The sequence below is a fragment of the Alligator mississippiensis genome, chromosome 2, assembly GCF_030867095.1.
Source record: "Alligator mississippiensis isolate rAllMis1 chromosome 2, rAllMis1, whole genome shotgun sequence".
Classification (NCBI taxonomy): domain Eukaryota; kingdom Metazoa; phylum Chordata; order Crocodylia; family Alligatoridae; genus Alligator; species Alligator mississippiensis.
Genome location: NC_081825.1, coordinates 210552922 through 210567735, shown reverse-complemented (window position 1 = coordinate 210567735; position 14814 = coordinate 210552922). Strand labels below are relative to the sequence as shown.

Sequence of the window (14814 nt, the reverse complement as noted above, 5' to 3'; positions counted from 1 at the left end):
AATGTGTGTGTGTATGCAACTGTGATACATCTTTTTCTGTCTGTGTGTATAACTAACTAATATCTCTTCCTCTCTGATTGCTGTATGTGTCTGACTAATATCTCGTCTCTGTTTGTGTGTGTGTAATAAATAATATTAATATCTGTTCTTCTCTGATTACTATATGTGTCTGTAACTAACTAATATCTATTCTTCTTCTCTGTTTACTGCATGTGTGTGAGTGTGTGTAATGTATGTACTTTCCTGAACAGTGCTGGATCACACTAGCAGGGAAAACACAGCTTTCCTTTTAAAAAGTGTGGGATAAAAAAAAATAACAAGAACAAATAAGAGGTTTTTGGGGGAAGAATAAGTTGAAAGAAATGGATTGGATAGGGATAAGTAGAGGGATTCTAGGCAAGGGTGATTAGTAAGCTGTATCCAATCTAGCAGGAGACTGACTAGGAAGCCAAGCCAGTCCAGTAGTACCTTTCAGGTGCTGTTTCTTAGGCAGAAACAGCTCACAAAAGGGACAGAAAGGCTGCAGACAGAGGCTTATATGCTGCTTCTATGTCCCTTCCCCAGAGCACTGTGACTGGAAGGGGACTCAGGGAAAGATCAGTCAGTGGCCAGATACAGATGTCAGTCTTCCTCCCCCACCCCACCCCCTTCTCAGTTTCTGTTCCCCTGAAAGACTGCCTTTCAAACCACTGAATCCTTGAATCTTTTTCCAAATCTTTTGCAAATAGATTTGGATGCTCCAAATTGATTTGGAGGCGTTTTTTGTTTCCTGATTTGGTGATTCGGCTTCTGAATTGGGCCAAAATGTTTCTGAATTGAATCAGCGCTGAAAGCTTCGCACACCCCTATAAAATGGACACTTGTTGATGCCCAATTTGCCTTTAAAATAATTCTTCAGTTGTAATGATATATTTTCTTTTAATGTATTTGTTGTCTTATCCTCTACTATAGTTCTTATGAAGGCTAAAAGAACCTGGAAATATTAAAATTTATTCAAAACTACTCTGCTGATGTATCTACCTAACTATTGTATAAATTCCATATAAAACACTGTTCCAGATTTGTTTCTTTTGTTCCAATATCATTACTTCTTTGAGATGGTAGAGCGTATAAAACCAACTAGTCTTAAATGGCCAGTCATAAAGTTTTCTAGTGTAGAGGTGCTCTTAACAGCTCTAACACAAAGTAGCTGGATGCTACATCTTCCCCCAACCCAGGCACACCTTTGCATAGAGGCAGGATGGGCAAACTGGGGGAGGCAACATAGCATATCTGCACTGGTAGAAAATACAAAGTAGATAGTAAATAACAATTATGATAGTCAATTATTTACAACTGATTCTGTGCACAAGCCTGATTTTTGTGTGTGATATGTTTGTAACCCATGTGTATGTTTGATATAATTTTTTCACTTTCACTTCTCTTCCCTGTCTTCAGCAAAGTGCATCCACAGAGAAAGAGACCCTTCAAGTTGCCTCAGCAAAAGAAGGAAACCAAAGCATCCAGGAGTGTGATTCTCAGAACGTAAGATGAATCCACTTGGGAATAGGAGCTTAATATAAATAAAATGCAAAGTTTCTTGTTTTTAAAGCTGTCTGTCTTTAACAATCAAGTTGGTCCATATATTTTACAAGCTGGCTATTCTACATTCTGATGCTGAAGAGCAGGTAAATCAGTGAAGATGCATATCCTGGGTCTCTTTTAGGGATCAGTTTACAAGGTTTGTAAATCTGTTGTGAAGGTAAAGCAGTAAAGAGATGGAATAACGAGTTACAAGTTCAGCAGTCTATTTATTCCCAAAGTGGTTTGGTTGGAAAGCTTCTATAATACAGTAACACACAGAATGTTGTTTATATAATCTTTCCATTAGCAAGCAGGAACATCTGTTGCAGTTGCTTATTTGGAGGAAGAGAGAGAGAGAGAGAGAGAGAACCTAAATGAGATGGTTACCTTGACCAGTAAAAGACGACAATGTAATTATTAAAGTGCGTTACTTAGTCTACCCCCAAGTTAGTGACTAGCAGAATGTATGATTCTTTCCATGACACATCTGACAGAGGCCCCAAAATGTCAACCTTAATACAGACAAAATATACATAGAAGCAAAAACATTATACTCATTATTGTGAAAACTTAATCAATTTATTACAGCTCTTTAAAAACTAAAACAGGGAAGTGTTACTTACAAAATGTCTCCTTTGAATGTCTCTGAATATTCCAAATGATGTTTACCAATATGACATTAACAAATATTCTGATGAGAAATGGGAAAACAGTAAGAAAAGTTTTAAGTTATCAATAATTGCACCTTGGATTGGCCTTGTTGGCTAGGATACTGCCACTGTGCAAAGTAATAAAACACTGACTTCTCTTAAATGTAGTAACCTGAACGTAAGCAAATAGCCTGCTGGCAGTAATAATAGCAACACATTGCCTTTTTCATTCAAATTTGAACATGGATCATCAATCCATATGTATGAACTCTTATGCAAGAGTTGCCTCACTCAGTACAGCAATGCAGCTGTTGGTGCACAGGAGCCATTTAACTGCATAAAAGACATGCTGTACTACAAGAACATACTACACAAAATTTAAAGTTATGAGAGAATTAGATTAACACTACAAGGTTGAGAGAACTGAGCCTGCTGCCTTCAGCTCTATAAAGTATCATGTCATGTGATAAATTGAATTTGTTTATCAGTGATGCAAGTTTTAAAATGAGAATAAAGTTGTATAAATAAATAAGACACACAATATTATTTGAGCAGCTGTAGTGAAACCACTACAGTGTATTGCTGAGCAATTAACATGTAGATACTTTGTTGTTTTATATGTCTGGTTGAAGATTTTCCATGGAAATATTTTTAGTGGAAAGAGAGAAAGAAAGGAAATGAATGTAGAAAACAATCTAGCCGAAAGCGATAAAAAATAACAAGATAATCAGAAATTCTACTTACTATGGTACCTCCGGGGAATGGTTATCTGTATGTATCATCATTCACTGTCCTGTGTGAATAGGTATTCCCAGCCAAACCACATTTACTATGATGTTCTGTGAATCCCATCATAGAATCATAGAAAATTTGGGCTGGAAGGGACTTCAGGAGGGTCATCTAGTCCAGACCCCTGCTTAATGCAGGACCCTCCCAAACTACATCATCCCAACCAAGGCTTTGTCTAGGCCAGGTCTTGAAAACCTCAAAGGATGGAGATTCCACAGCCTCTCTTGGTAACCTGTTCCTGTGCTTTACCACCCTCCTAGTGAGAAAATTCTTCCTAATATCTAACCTAAACTTCCCTTCCTGCAACCTAAGACGGTTGCTCCTTGTTCTATCAACTGCCACCCCTTCGAACAGTCTAGCCCTATCTTCTTTTGAACTCCCTTCCAGGTAGTTGAATGCTTCTGTTAAATCCCCCTCTCAGTCTTCCCTTCTTTAAACTAAATAAACCCAGCTCCCTCAGCCTCTCCTCATAAGTCATGTCCCCCAGACCCCTCACCATTTTCATTGCCATCCACTGGAATATCCAATTTGTCCATATCCTTTCTATAGTGGGGGGGGAGGGAGGGCAGCCCTAAACCTGGACACAGTATTCCAGATTTGGCTGCACCAGTGCTAAATAGAGGGGGAAAATCACTTCCCTTGATCTGCTGGCAACACTTTTACAAATGCAGCCCAGTATGCTGTTAGTCTTCTTGGCAACAAGGGCACATTGCTTTCTTAAATTCAGTTTGCTGTCCACTGTAACACTCAGATCCTTTTCTGTAGACCTGCTGCCCAGCCAGTCAGCCCCAAGCCTGTACCAGGGGATGGGATTGTTCCAACCTAAGTGCAGGACTTTGCACTTGTCCTTGTTGAACCTCATGAGATTCCTTTTGCCCCAATCCTTCAATTTGTCTAGATCACTCTGAATCCTCTCCCTACCCTCCAGCATCCCTCAGCTTGGTGTCATCTGCAAACTTACTGAGGGTGCACTCTATGCCATCTTTCAGGTTGTTGATGAAGATATTGAACAAAACAGGTCCCTGGAACACTCCATTTGATACTGGCTGCCAACTAGACATTGAGCCATTGATTACTACCCTCTACATTCGATTCTCCAGCCAGTTTTCTATCTACCTTACAGTCCATTCATCCAGCACAGACTTCCTTAGCTTTCCTACAAGAATGTTGTGGGAGACTGTATCAAAAGCCTTGTTAAAATCAAGATATATTACATCCACTGGGTCCCTGCATCCACGGAGCCAGTCATCTCATCATAGAAGGCAATCAGGTTGGTCAGGCATAACTTGGTGATTCCATGCTGACTGTTTCTAATTACCTTCTTCTCCTCCAAGTGCTTAGAAGTGGATTCCTTGAGGATTTGCTCCACGATTTTGCCAGGGAATGAGGTGAGGCTTACTGTCCTGTAGTTTCCTGCATCCTCCTTCTTCTCTCTCTTAAATATGGGAGCTATGTTTGCCTTTTACCAATCATCCGGGACCTCTCCTGATCACCATAAGTTTTCAATGATGATGGCTAGTGGCTCTTCAATCACATCAGCCAGCTCACACAGTACTCCCAATAGAATTTGTCTACGTATCCCTATCCAATCCATTTCTTTCAACTTATTCTTCCCCCAAAACTTCCCTTGGGTGCATCCCCTCCATTCCCATGGACTTATACATGTCCAGATTTTCTAAATAGTCCCTAACCTATTCTTTCACCACTGCTGGCTTCTCACCTTCTCCCCAAACTGTGCTGCCTGCTGCAATAGACAGGGAGCTGATCTTGCCTGTGAAGACTGAGGTGAAAAAGGCAATGAATACTTGAGCCTTTTCTTCATTCTCTGTCACTAGGTTGCCTCCCCTATCCAGTAAGGGACCAACACTTTCCATGATCTTCCCACTGGTACTGACATACTTGTAGAAACCCTTCTTGTTACCCTTCACATCGCTTGCTAGCTGCAACTCCAATTGCTCTTTGGCCTTCCTGACTTCATGCCTGCCAGCCCAAGCAATAACTCTTCTTCCTGGACTCCTCTCCCCCTCAGACTAGGTCCCTATGGGATCCTGCCCATGAGTTCCCTGAGAGAGTGGAAGTCTGCTTCTCTGAAGTCCAGGATCCTAACTCTGCTGCTCTCCATCCTTCCTTTCCTCAGGATCCTGAACTCAGTAATCCAGGAGAGGAGACCACAGTCCATCACTGAAGTTGTAGTCAAGTTAGGAAGCCTAGCTTTTTGAACAGTGGAAAATGGAGGCATGAAACAACAGATTTCAGGTTCTCAATAAGCACTTCCTCGGGATTTCCAAATAGAAATGTTCAATTTTCAATAGAAAGTTTTCAGCCATTTGGGGGATTTTTTCATTGTTTTGTCAAAGAGTTAAATATGTCCATGAACATTTCTGCCAACAGTTTTTGTTTGGTTTTGGATTTGGGTTTTTTTTTTTTTGTATTAATAGAAATTTTCGGAGAGGGAAGAATGCATTCTCCAACCGGCCCAAGTTTTCAGTTTTTATAGAGCTCTAACTCAGACAAAACTATTAGTGAAACCTATATCTTGTAAGAACAAAATAAAACAAATATTTAGAACTTGATTTAGATCTCCAAAATAGTACATAGTTTAGAAACAATTATAAATATTGAAGTTTGAGATTTCAATAATCTAAAAAAATGGCATATTCCTACAAATGGATAATTTGTTTTCGGTTTATTCTACTGAATGACCATGGACTTCAGAAATAGTACACGCTAAAAAGTCCTTTCCCCACCTCCATTTACTTTCCACATCCTATTGCATTACCCGCCCCATTCCATTAACTCTTCTGCCTCCTAACTTTATGTTTCTGCCTCCTGCCAACCCATCTCTTACACCTCACCCCAGAGCAGGGATAGAAGCCTGTCCTGGCTCACCAGCCCTGTAGTGGTAACTCAAAGCTGGAGCTCCTGCTTGGGCCACTGCTCACCAGCCCTCTAGTGGCAAGGCATTTCTGTGCAGGTAGAGGCCAGTCAGAGAAGGTTTTTAGCCTGAAGGTGTGACTGCTCCAAATGTGAGCTACCGCTAATATTAATCAATATTTGAGCAGCTCAAAGTGCAACATGTAACAAGGCCCTAAGAAAGCAGGTATAAAGAAAAGTACTTTACTGTAGAATTATTTGGGAATGATTCCAGTTGCTGGAAATAATTTGGAAAAGCCATGAAAGTATTGCAGAATGTGAAGTCCTCTGGGCAGCATTTATAAGCACTCCAGAGCAAAACTAGCTGCCTTTTTATGGTATAATTTAAAATATAAATTTTATCGAGATGACTATATTAGACTTGGAAATAGAGTACAAGGACAAACTAGGAGACAAGTCGTCTTGGAACTTGAAAGAATATATATCTTTTCTGTACCAAATAAAGATGAAAAGGTGAAAACCCCCTAAAATATGTAAATCTGGAAGTGAATAGATTCCTTTCAATATGTTCTTATTCATTTTGTATTACTGCCAGATTTTCTTTTTAGTCTCTAAAATAAAAGTAGTCAATTTGAGAGAGGGAAAAAAAAGTGAGAGAAAGCAACAAGTAAACTCTAACTGGGGTTGCGGGTGTTCAGTACCTTGAGGTATGTTACATGATTTAAGCAAAATCAGGACCTTAAATAGTCTCCTTTTTTTCTTTCATCTCTTCTATATATCACTAGATTAGGCCAAAACAGAAATTTGGTTGCATAATGTGTCTATAGAATTAGGGTTTATAAAGTTAAAGCCCAAACTAAATTATCACACTTTAGGACCATATTTGCATTACATTTGTATAATCCAAAACTGTCTTTCAAGAAACCTTTTGGAAGGACAAAGAAAGCATACTCTTCTATATTCATTGCATTTTTATGGTTACCTTACATCTTGGATAGACAATTAAGCAGGGAATCTTCTGTATTCTCTCTTTCAGAATTTTGCTATGAATTAATTTATTAATTATGATTGCATAATGATGCAAATTTCTGAGTTGGTATTTTAGAGTTATCTTACCCCATTTAGTGTAAAAAGATTAGTGTTCAAAACTAAGTGCAAAAAAGGTGCTTACATAATTTAAATGTGCTAGTGCTATAAAATTTGTTGCAGGAAATACATTTGATGCAAGTTGTATAATAAACTAGATGGGAAAGGGAGTCATGACCCAGGGAAGCTATAATGAATGATGTACTGAGAACAGTCTCCACTGAACTAGGAGCACTTATAAAAAGAGGAAGTCATATTTTCTTTGTTGGAATATTGGATGGTCTATCTACAGTACTATTGAATATGTTGAGATTGAATAAAACTTTTTTTCAGTGCACATTTCACTTAAAAATGAAACTTACTGGGGACCTCATAACAAATGAATTTCTACTGTCATTTAAAGTCCTAAGAATTTACATATCCCATTGTACTGAGCAGGAGCTTCATTCATTTACTCAAAAATCTCTCTTTCATATTTTCTCCAGAGTATGGATAACCAGTGCCAGGGGGCATATTTGCTCCATCCAACAAGCCACATTTGGGCCCTCTAGTATCGGGGTTTTCAACCTTTTTGGGTCACTGTATCCCCAGTGGTCAGTCAAGAAGGCAGGAGTCCCCTAGAACCAGACGAGGTGGGGGGGATTCCCCCAGCGGCCAATAGGTGACTCGGGGTGGGGGCAGAAATGCCAGTGGCGGCACCTGCTGCCAAGTACCCCCTGAGGCCATTAGAAGTGCCCCCGGGGTATGCGTACCCCCAGTTGAAAATCCCTGCTCTAGTAAAATAAATCTCTGGATAACTAAAAGAAAATAAGGATAATATTTGGTGGACCCATCTGTATTATAATTTTAAAAACAACAATAGGTCTATATGATTTTGGCTTAACAAATGAACAAAATGAAGGCCATTAAGGATGCTGGTAAGAAAACAAAAACTGGTGGAACTGAATACTTTACAAATCTACAGATATTGCAGTGACATAAGATATTGATAGCGCCCCTGCCTCTTCTGCTCTTTTTCTGCTGTAAACTATAGGATGGTTGTTGTTAGGTATATCATGATGATTGTGGTGTGTGAGGGTTAGGGTCAATTGTTGAAGAGTTGTTTGTTGTCTGTCTTTGTAGGGGTTTACACTCAATGACACAGGAGATTTCTTCCAGCCCTATGTTATGAATAATGAAAACATGATAGTGCTGGTAGGAGTACAGGGTTTTTTATTAGGATTGAATTGAGTAGTTGAGACGTCTGCATTACTCACAAAAGACAAAGTGAGTTATGTCCATCATCCAAAATGAGATCAAACAAAGTTTTTTACACTATGCCATTCCATAACGTATGGTATATATAGTACATACTGTATAAAAAGTGAGATTTTTTTCAAGTGTTGTAGATTTATTTTTTTTTAAGAAAGTGCAACTTTTTTGATCTTTTCAAGTGTAAAGCCCTGTGATTAACTCCTTTACATGAATGGGAAAAATTATACCTATACATTTTTGAAAACTGGAAAATGCTCTAAAATCCTATTCTTCAATAAGCAATGCCATTATTTTAAAGATCATATCTCAGAAGTTGGCAGGTGGAAAAATATGTGGCAATTGATAATATTAGGGTTAATTTTTCAAATAAATAGGATTAAGGCCAAGCTAAAAACCAAGGTCTTAATAATTGCTCTCAGAAGCAGGATGTTGCTAAGAAACCTAGAACTTAGCACTTCAGCAATACTTTTCTCAGATCCCAAGACAAAAAATCCTCTAATTGTTTATCTGATAAACAATATCTAATGTATTTTATAGATTTACTTTATTCTTTCGAATATGATGCCCTTGAACTTGACATTTACCCAGAACAGATTTACAGAAATATAACTTTAATGGTAGCTCTTTTAATCAGTCTTTTTACTACCTTCTTAAAAAATCAAATAAGACACGGGTGATGTTTAGAAAAAATAATGGATTTTAAAAACCATGTCTTCAAAGGAATATATTCCTCTGATAAGAACTGATTTCTCTGGAAGAATATGTAATATTTCAGACTTCTAAAGCATAGAAAAGAAGGTAAAAGACTTACTAAAAATATCAACAGCAGTGTACCTTTTTCTAATATAATCATAGCCAAATATCTTGATTGTTTGTAAATTACTAAACCAAATTGAAGTTTTTATTTATGGCATTTGGGTATTTTGATTCATGACTGAATTTTATCTCTAGAATGAATGCAGTTTCATACAATTTTATTTTTAAGTGGGATCTTTAAATTTGGAAATTAGATATATTTAATGTCTCTATCATTGCTAAAATCTTCATAGGGCATACTTGAATGACTTCAAGTATTTTGGGCATCTTAAATACTAACATCTGGGCTTCTTTAAATACATTATAATTTTCCTTAGTCAAGACTAGGATCTGGACCCTAGTGTTAGTTTTCTTTTAAACATTCCTGACATTAAGCCTAGGTACAGACATTACACATATTTCACTTTTAGCAAGCAGAAAGTGTTCTAAAGCCATAACTGAACAGACGTTCATGGCACTTAGAGTGCTTAACTTTTGATGGATGAGGTACTGGATTAAAATGCTTTCTTTTAGAATGATTTATCAAAAATCTGTGCCAGATCCCATTGAGAGTTAACTTAGAGTGCAATCACCATCCCAGTGCAGGGCTTCACTCTAGCCTTGGGCAGAGCCCTACCCCCTCAGCAGTCATTGACCCTAGTCAGTGACAGGCTCTTAGCCTAGCTCTGCCTGGTTGGTGGCAGGTGGGAGAAGGGAGGTTTCTGTCCCTGCAGCCATGCAGCTCCCTGTAGTGTGCTCCAGCCCAGTCAGGGGTGCTGCAGGGGAAGGAGTCCAGGGTCTCTCTCCCAGTAGCTGCATGGACTGGTTCCATGCAGCAGAGAGGCTCCATTTCCCCAGGCTCTTGGCTACAGCTGGGGAACTGAACATCTCTGCTGTATAGGTTACCACCCCTTCAAGCTTTCAGGCTCTCAGGTCAGGTCCTGTGGCAGTGAGAAGCCCCCACAGGGTCTGTGGGGACCTAGGGAAGCCTAGCACAGGGTAAAAAGACTCCCCAACCCCAGGAAAACTTACCTGCAGGCACGTGGCCAGAAGAGGAACCAATGCCGTGGCCACGCGAGCCAGCATTTCACCGGCTTTTCAAACAGCTGCTTCCTGGGTGGGGAAGCCCTGAGCCAATGGCAGCAACAGGAGATGCCATCACAGGAAGGTTTAAAAACCCTGCCAGAAGCTGGCAGGGTGGTGGGGGAGGAGAGAGCATGAGCATGAGCATGAGCATGAGCATGAGCATGAGCATGAGCATGAGCATGAGCATGAGCATGAGCATGAGCATGAGCATGAGCATGAGCATGAGCATGAGCATGAGCATGAGCATGAGCATGAGCATGAGCATGAGCATGAGCATGAGCATGAGCATGAGCATGAGCATGAGCTGACTGTTGGCAGAGACATTGCTGTGGGCACGGAGCCTGACTCCAGAGCTGGGGAGTTAGTGTCCCTGCGTTAGGCTGGGGAGGATTCATTCTCCCCTGCCACCAGCTACCTTCCTGATGTCAGGAGTCCAGCCCTCGGGCACCAGGGTCTGGGGCTTCAGCAGCTTTGATGAAAAAAAAAAAAAAGAAAAAGGAAAAGAAGGGGAGAAACTAACAGAGCCATAGTCACTGCCCGACCGCTCAGGAAAAGGGGCTCATAGGGGCATGGAGGATCTACACTGGCAACACCCAAGCAGCTGGTGAGTGGACGTGGTGTAGGGGAGATGGAGCCCTGAGAAGTATCAAGACACAACTGTAAGTACCTCCATCTCCGGGTTCCCCTCTGAGAAGAACACCACTGCATCCCTCCTTTCACCCAATAAACCCAATAACATCAAGTTGTGGCAGGTGAGTTGAGGTTAGGGAGAGGTCCCAGTAAGAGAGGACGGTACAATATTCGTCACATTCACTAAAGTTGCCACAGGTCCACATGGCAACAAGCAGCCTGGGGAAACAGAGCCTGTCTGCTGCATAGAACCCCCAAACTTGCAGGCATGGGTCTTGGTTGGGGGCCAGGCTGAGTCCATGGAGCAGAGATTCTCTGTTTCCCTGCCCTCTCACCTCCCCAGCCACAGGTGCTGACAGTAGCCAGCTGGTGGGAGGGTGAACTGGGGAGAGGGGCCTCAGTGGCCACACAGGGGTGTCTGGTTGCTCAGCTACTCCCCCAGCCTCCTGGGATATGTGTAGCAGCACCTCCAGTCTGCTGCATGCAGCCTGTGCAAGCAGGCTCCAAGCCCCCTATATTTACAGCACTTCTGCCTCAGGCTCCTTAACATCTGTACTTAACCTAAATTAGTTTAATCTGAAGAATCTTGTTACTACATCTCTTCCATTTTATCCAATGAAATATTTTTGAGTGGCTAGCTCTCTAGTTGTCTTAATTTGCCTTTGCAAACGTGTTACTAATTTAATTTACTTCCTTTATTTTCCTGCTCTAAACAAGTGCTACAAATTCATTAATCATTCACCCACAGAGGACACAGCTTTGGACTAAACTATATACATGTTTCTAAGCAACCATGGCATTTAGCTTCATAATTTTTTATTAGTCTAAACAGCTAAGCTTTGATCATTCTCCCACACTCATCCATTGTAGTAACAAGAGAAAAGTAAATGCGTTACTGTAACAAATTTCATTTGAGGTTGATTGAGTTCTTAATCTGACTATAATTATCCCATGTTGCCTAAATGAAGACTATGAGGGTCATGAATAGTTAAAACAATTTGACTTTAACTGTCAAGCAATTATACTAAATGCCTAAAATAAGTAAGTTAGATTAACAAAAAACTGTAAGAAGCTGTGAAAACACTCAAGTATTTTACATGTATTTCACTTAATTATCGTCTGCAATAAGCTCTTTGGAGGATGACAGGAGATTTATATATGAGACATCATGATATTTGATGAGAGGGCATGGATAAATATATTCCTGTATAAAATATGGAATTAATTTTGTTAATGAGGTTATTTACAACACAGACTATTTCTCAAGAGACAGAACATCTTTCCTATCTTACAATTGTTAGGCCATATTTAAAAAAAAATCACGAAGTAGTATTTAGATATGAAATATGTGCATTTTGCAATCTGATATAAAGTATAAAACTTGTACAAGTACAAATATTAATGGAGGTGTATGATTTATCACCAGAAATGAGACCGAAAGTGTAAGTTAAAGTCTTCAGTGGGTATAAGTGGATGAAGCTGCTGATTTCAATGAATTTTCACTTCTTTATTCCAGTGCAAAATTGGTCTTGGCAGTATCAGGTCACCTTAGGCCTCTGACACATATTACATATATTACACAATTAACTGGTCAATTGCATGATATATTTAGACCAGCCATATGTGCAAAGTAATCATCACTCCAGAAAAATGTTCATGTAGCTATAAAAAAGAATCAACCAGTTATAAAGTTAGTACTTGAAAAGGTGTAACAACTTTACAGCTAGTTTCTATCCAGCTACAATTTGAACTAGTAGCAGGACATTTAGAAACCAAAGACACTACCATATTTACCCAAATCCAAAACAATTTCAATTTAACACAGTCTCCCCAATAATTCAAATCTATACATTGACAATTATAAATGTTATAGTTTGACTCCTACCATGTGCCTGCCCCCTATCATGTCCCACCTGGCCCTCCATTCCTGTACCTGGCCCCCACTGCCCGGGCCCAATTTTTGCCCCTGTGCCTGTGCTTGGCCCCCCTGATTCCCTGTCTCCCCCACCTCCTGCTCTCCCCTTACAACCTGCCCACCCCTTGCCATCCTGTGCTTTCCCTTCTACCACTCCCTGATTACTTCCTCCCCCTCACTTTCTGCTACAGCATTGCTCCTCTGAGGCAGTCAGTGGTAGCATGGCCTTGGCTCAGGCCCATCACATCCCAGCCTGGGAGAATCAGTGTCAGCTCTGGACTGGGCTGCATCAGAGCTGAAGGCACCAGGCTGGAGGTAAAGGGGAGGGGGCAGGATCAGGAGAGGGAGAAAGGCTATAGCAGGGGATCAGGGTGTTGGGGAGGCAGGGGTAGGGAGGAAGACACAGTCATGGGGGCCAGGGGGTGGAGAGGGCAGGTTACAGGTCCTCTCCCACACACGCACCATGGCCTCTGCACTTCCCTGGGGCACATGCCACTTCCCCTACCAAATGAGCCATTCTAGTATAGGGCAGGCAACGGCTTAGCTTCAGCTCCAAACTGGAGCCAAAATTTGAGCTGACCACAGTGTGCCTTGTGTTGGTACTCAAATCCAAGACAGGGCTTCTTTTCTCCATGCTGACTGATGGGGGGAAAAAAAACTCATCTTGGATTCAAGTAAATACAGCAACATAAAAACACTGGGCACCAACACACAAGTAGCGAGGCTGCTCTGATGTGCACAAGATCAATTAATCAAGCCTGCTGGAGCATTGTAATTGCAGTACTCAAGCATCTCATGTATCAGAGTCCTGGCTCTTAAAAATGGCAGAGAGGGTACTTTAACTAAAGCTCATCAAGCAAGCTTTATTTAAAGCATTCCCACTGCCTTTTTTAAGCACCAGGATATTGATACATGAGATGCTTTAGATGCTTTAAGTAGAGAGCCACTCTAATTAAAGCATCTCCCCCAACCTCCGACTCGTAGAGCATGTGCATATGCCCACTCTTCCTAGCATGCTAGGCAAAGTAAAGAACATGTAGCATCCAGTGTAGAAAGCAACTAATATGACAGGAAGTCTATGCATTTAATGCACTATTGTTGAAAATGGACAAGCCACTCTCAGCTGGTCTTGTAAGGCTCAGTTGTATTCATCTTGAAGTTAAATTTAGGCCTGTCATCATTGGATCAGTGTAAAATATTTGTAGGGGAAGAAATTACATGACATTTGATCATGTTTTGATACAATTTCAAACTATAAACTTAGTTAACTGGAAAGTTTGGTCAAGTTAATGATCTGTTTGATCACTTCTGGTCCCTTTATAGTTCTGAATTGAATCTATACACATTTTTTCTTTCCATGTGGCTTTATCATGAAACAAGTGAAACCTAGCAGTTTGTACCTAAGTTTATCATTTAAAGTTTTAGGCAATTTAAGAAAGTTATTCCAGAAAAAAATTGTGGAGCCAAACTTACATAACCCAAACCCAAAGAGATATTTGTCCTCTACTGGGTAAAACAAAGAAACTCTGTCCTAATATGTATATATGTTTTATACCAGATTAATTTCATTGGCATTATAAATGTTACTTCTAATTTATGCATATGTAAGTAAGAGAACAACCTGTTTTTTTCAGACATGTTCGCACTTTATTCTTCAGTGCAGTATAAATATGCTTGGATACTGGAATTAATCTAGCAAAGATAAACTGGTGACTTAGCAAATTTACCTAGTTTGTGGATTAATTAGGTTGCCTAGAGCTTTTTTCTCCCATTACTAGACTTAGTCCTGTACCCAAGCTAGATCTCTTAGTTTCTGTTACATATATAACAGCCATAACATATGAAGCTTTAACACTAAGGCTTCATATGGATATTACACTTAGAAGTTTGGGGTATTAGATTGGGTTAAAAAGGTGATTAAATACGTGCCAGGAGCCTGACCTAAGTTAAATCATGGGAAGGAGACAGGCAGACATGATAGGCGGGGCAGTGGGGCCTGCAGGGAAGTTTGGGAGGTAGTAGGGTCTGTAGGGTAGATTTGCGGGGATCAAAGAAGCTGGCAGGGTCCACAGGGAGTTAGAAGGATGGGGGTTGTGAGGGGGTGGGGGAGACTAGAAGAGTTTGGTGGGATCAGGAGGCTAGCAGGGTCCACAAAGGAACTTGGGAGATCAG

General features: G+C 40.5%; 1 protein-coding gene across 8 annotated transcripts in view; it reads left to right on the top strand.

The window, feature by feature from the left end:
• The window catches only part of LUZP2 (leucine zipper protein 2), a 433570-nt gene that overhangs the window by 400790 nt on the left and 17966 nt on the right, over positions 1-14814 (top strand). For 7 of the 8 annotated variants that reach the window (XM_019477006.2, XM_059722726.1, XM_019477003.2 and 4 more), the window contains one exon: positions 1438-1524. The exons of the other annotated variant lie outside the window; for it this stretch is intronic. In XM_019477006.2, the coding sequence (XP_019332551.2) occupies positions 1438-1524 (87 nt within the window). The remainder of the gene's footprint in view (positions 1-1437; positions 1525-14814) is intronic. 8 annotated transcript variants of the gene reach the window in all.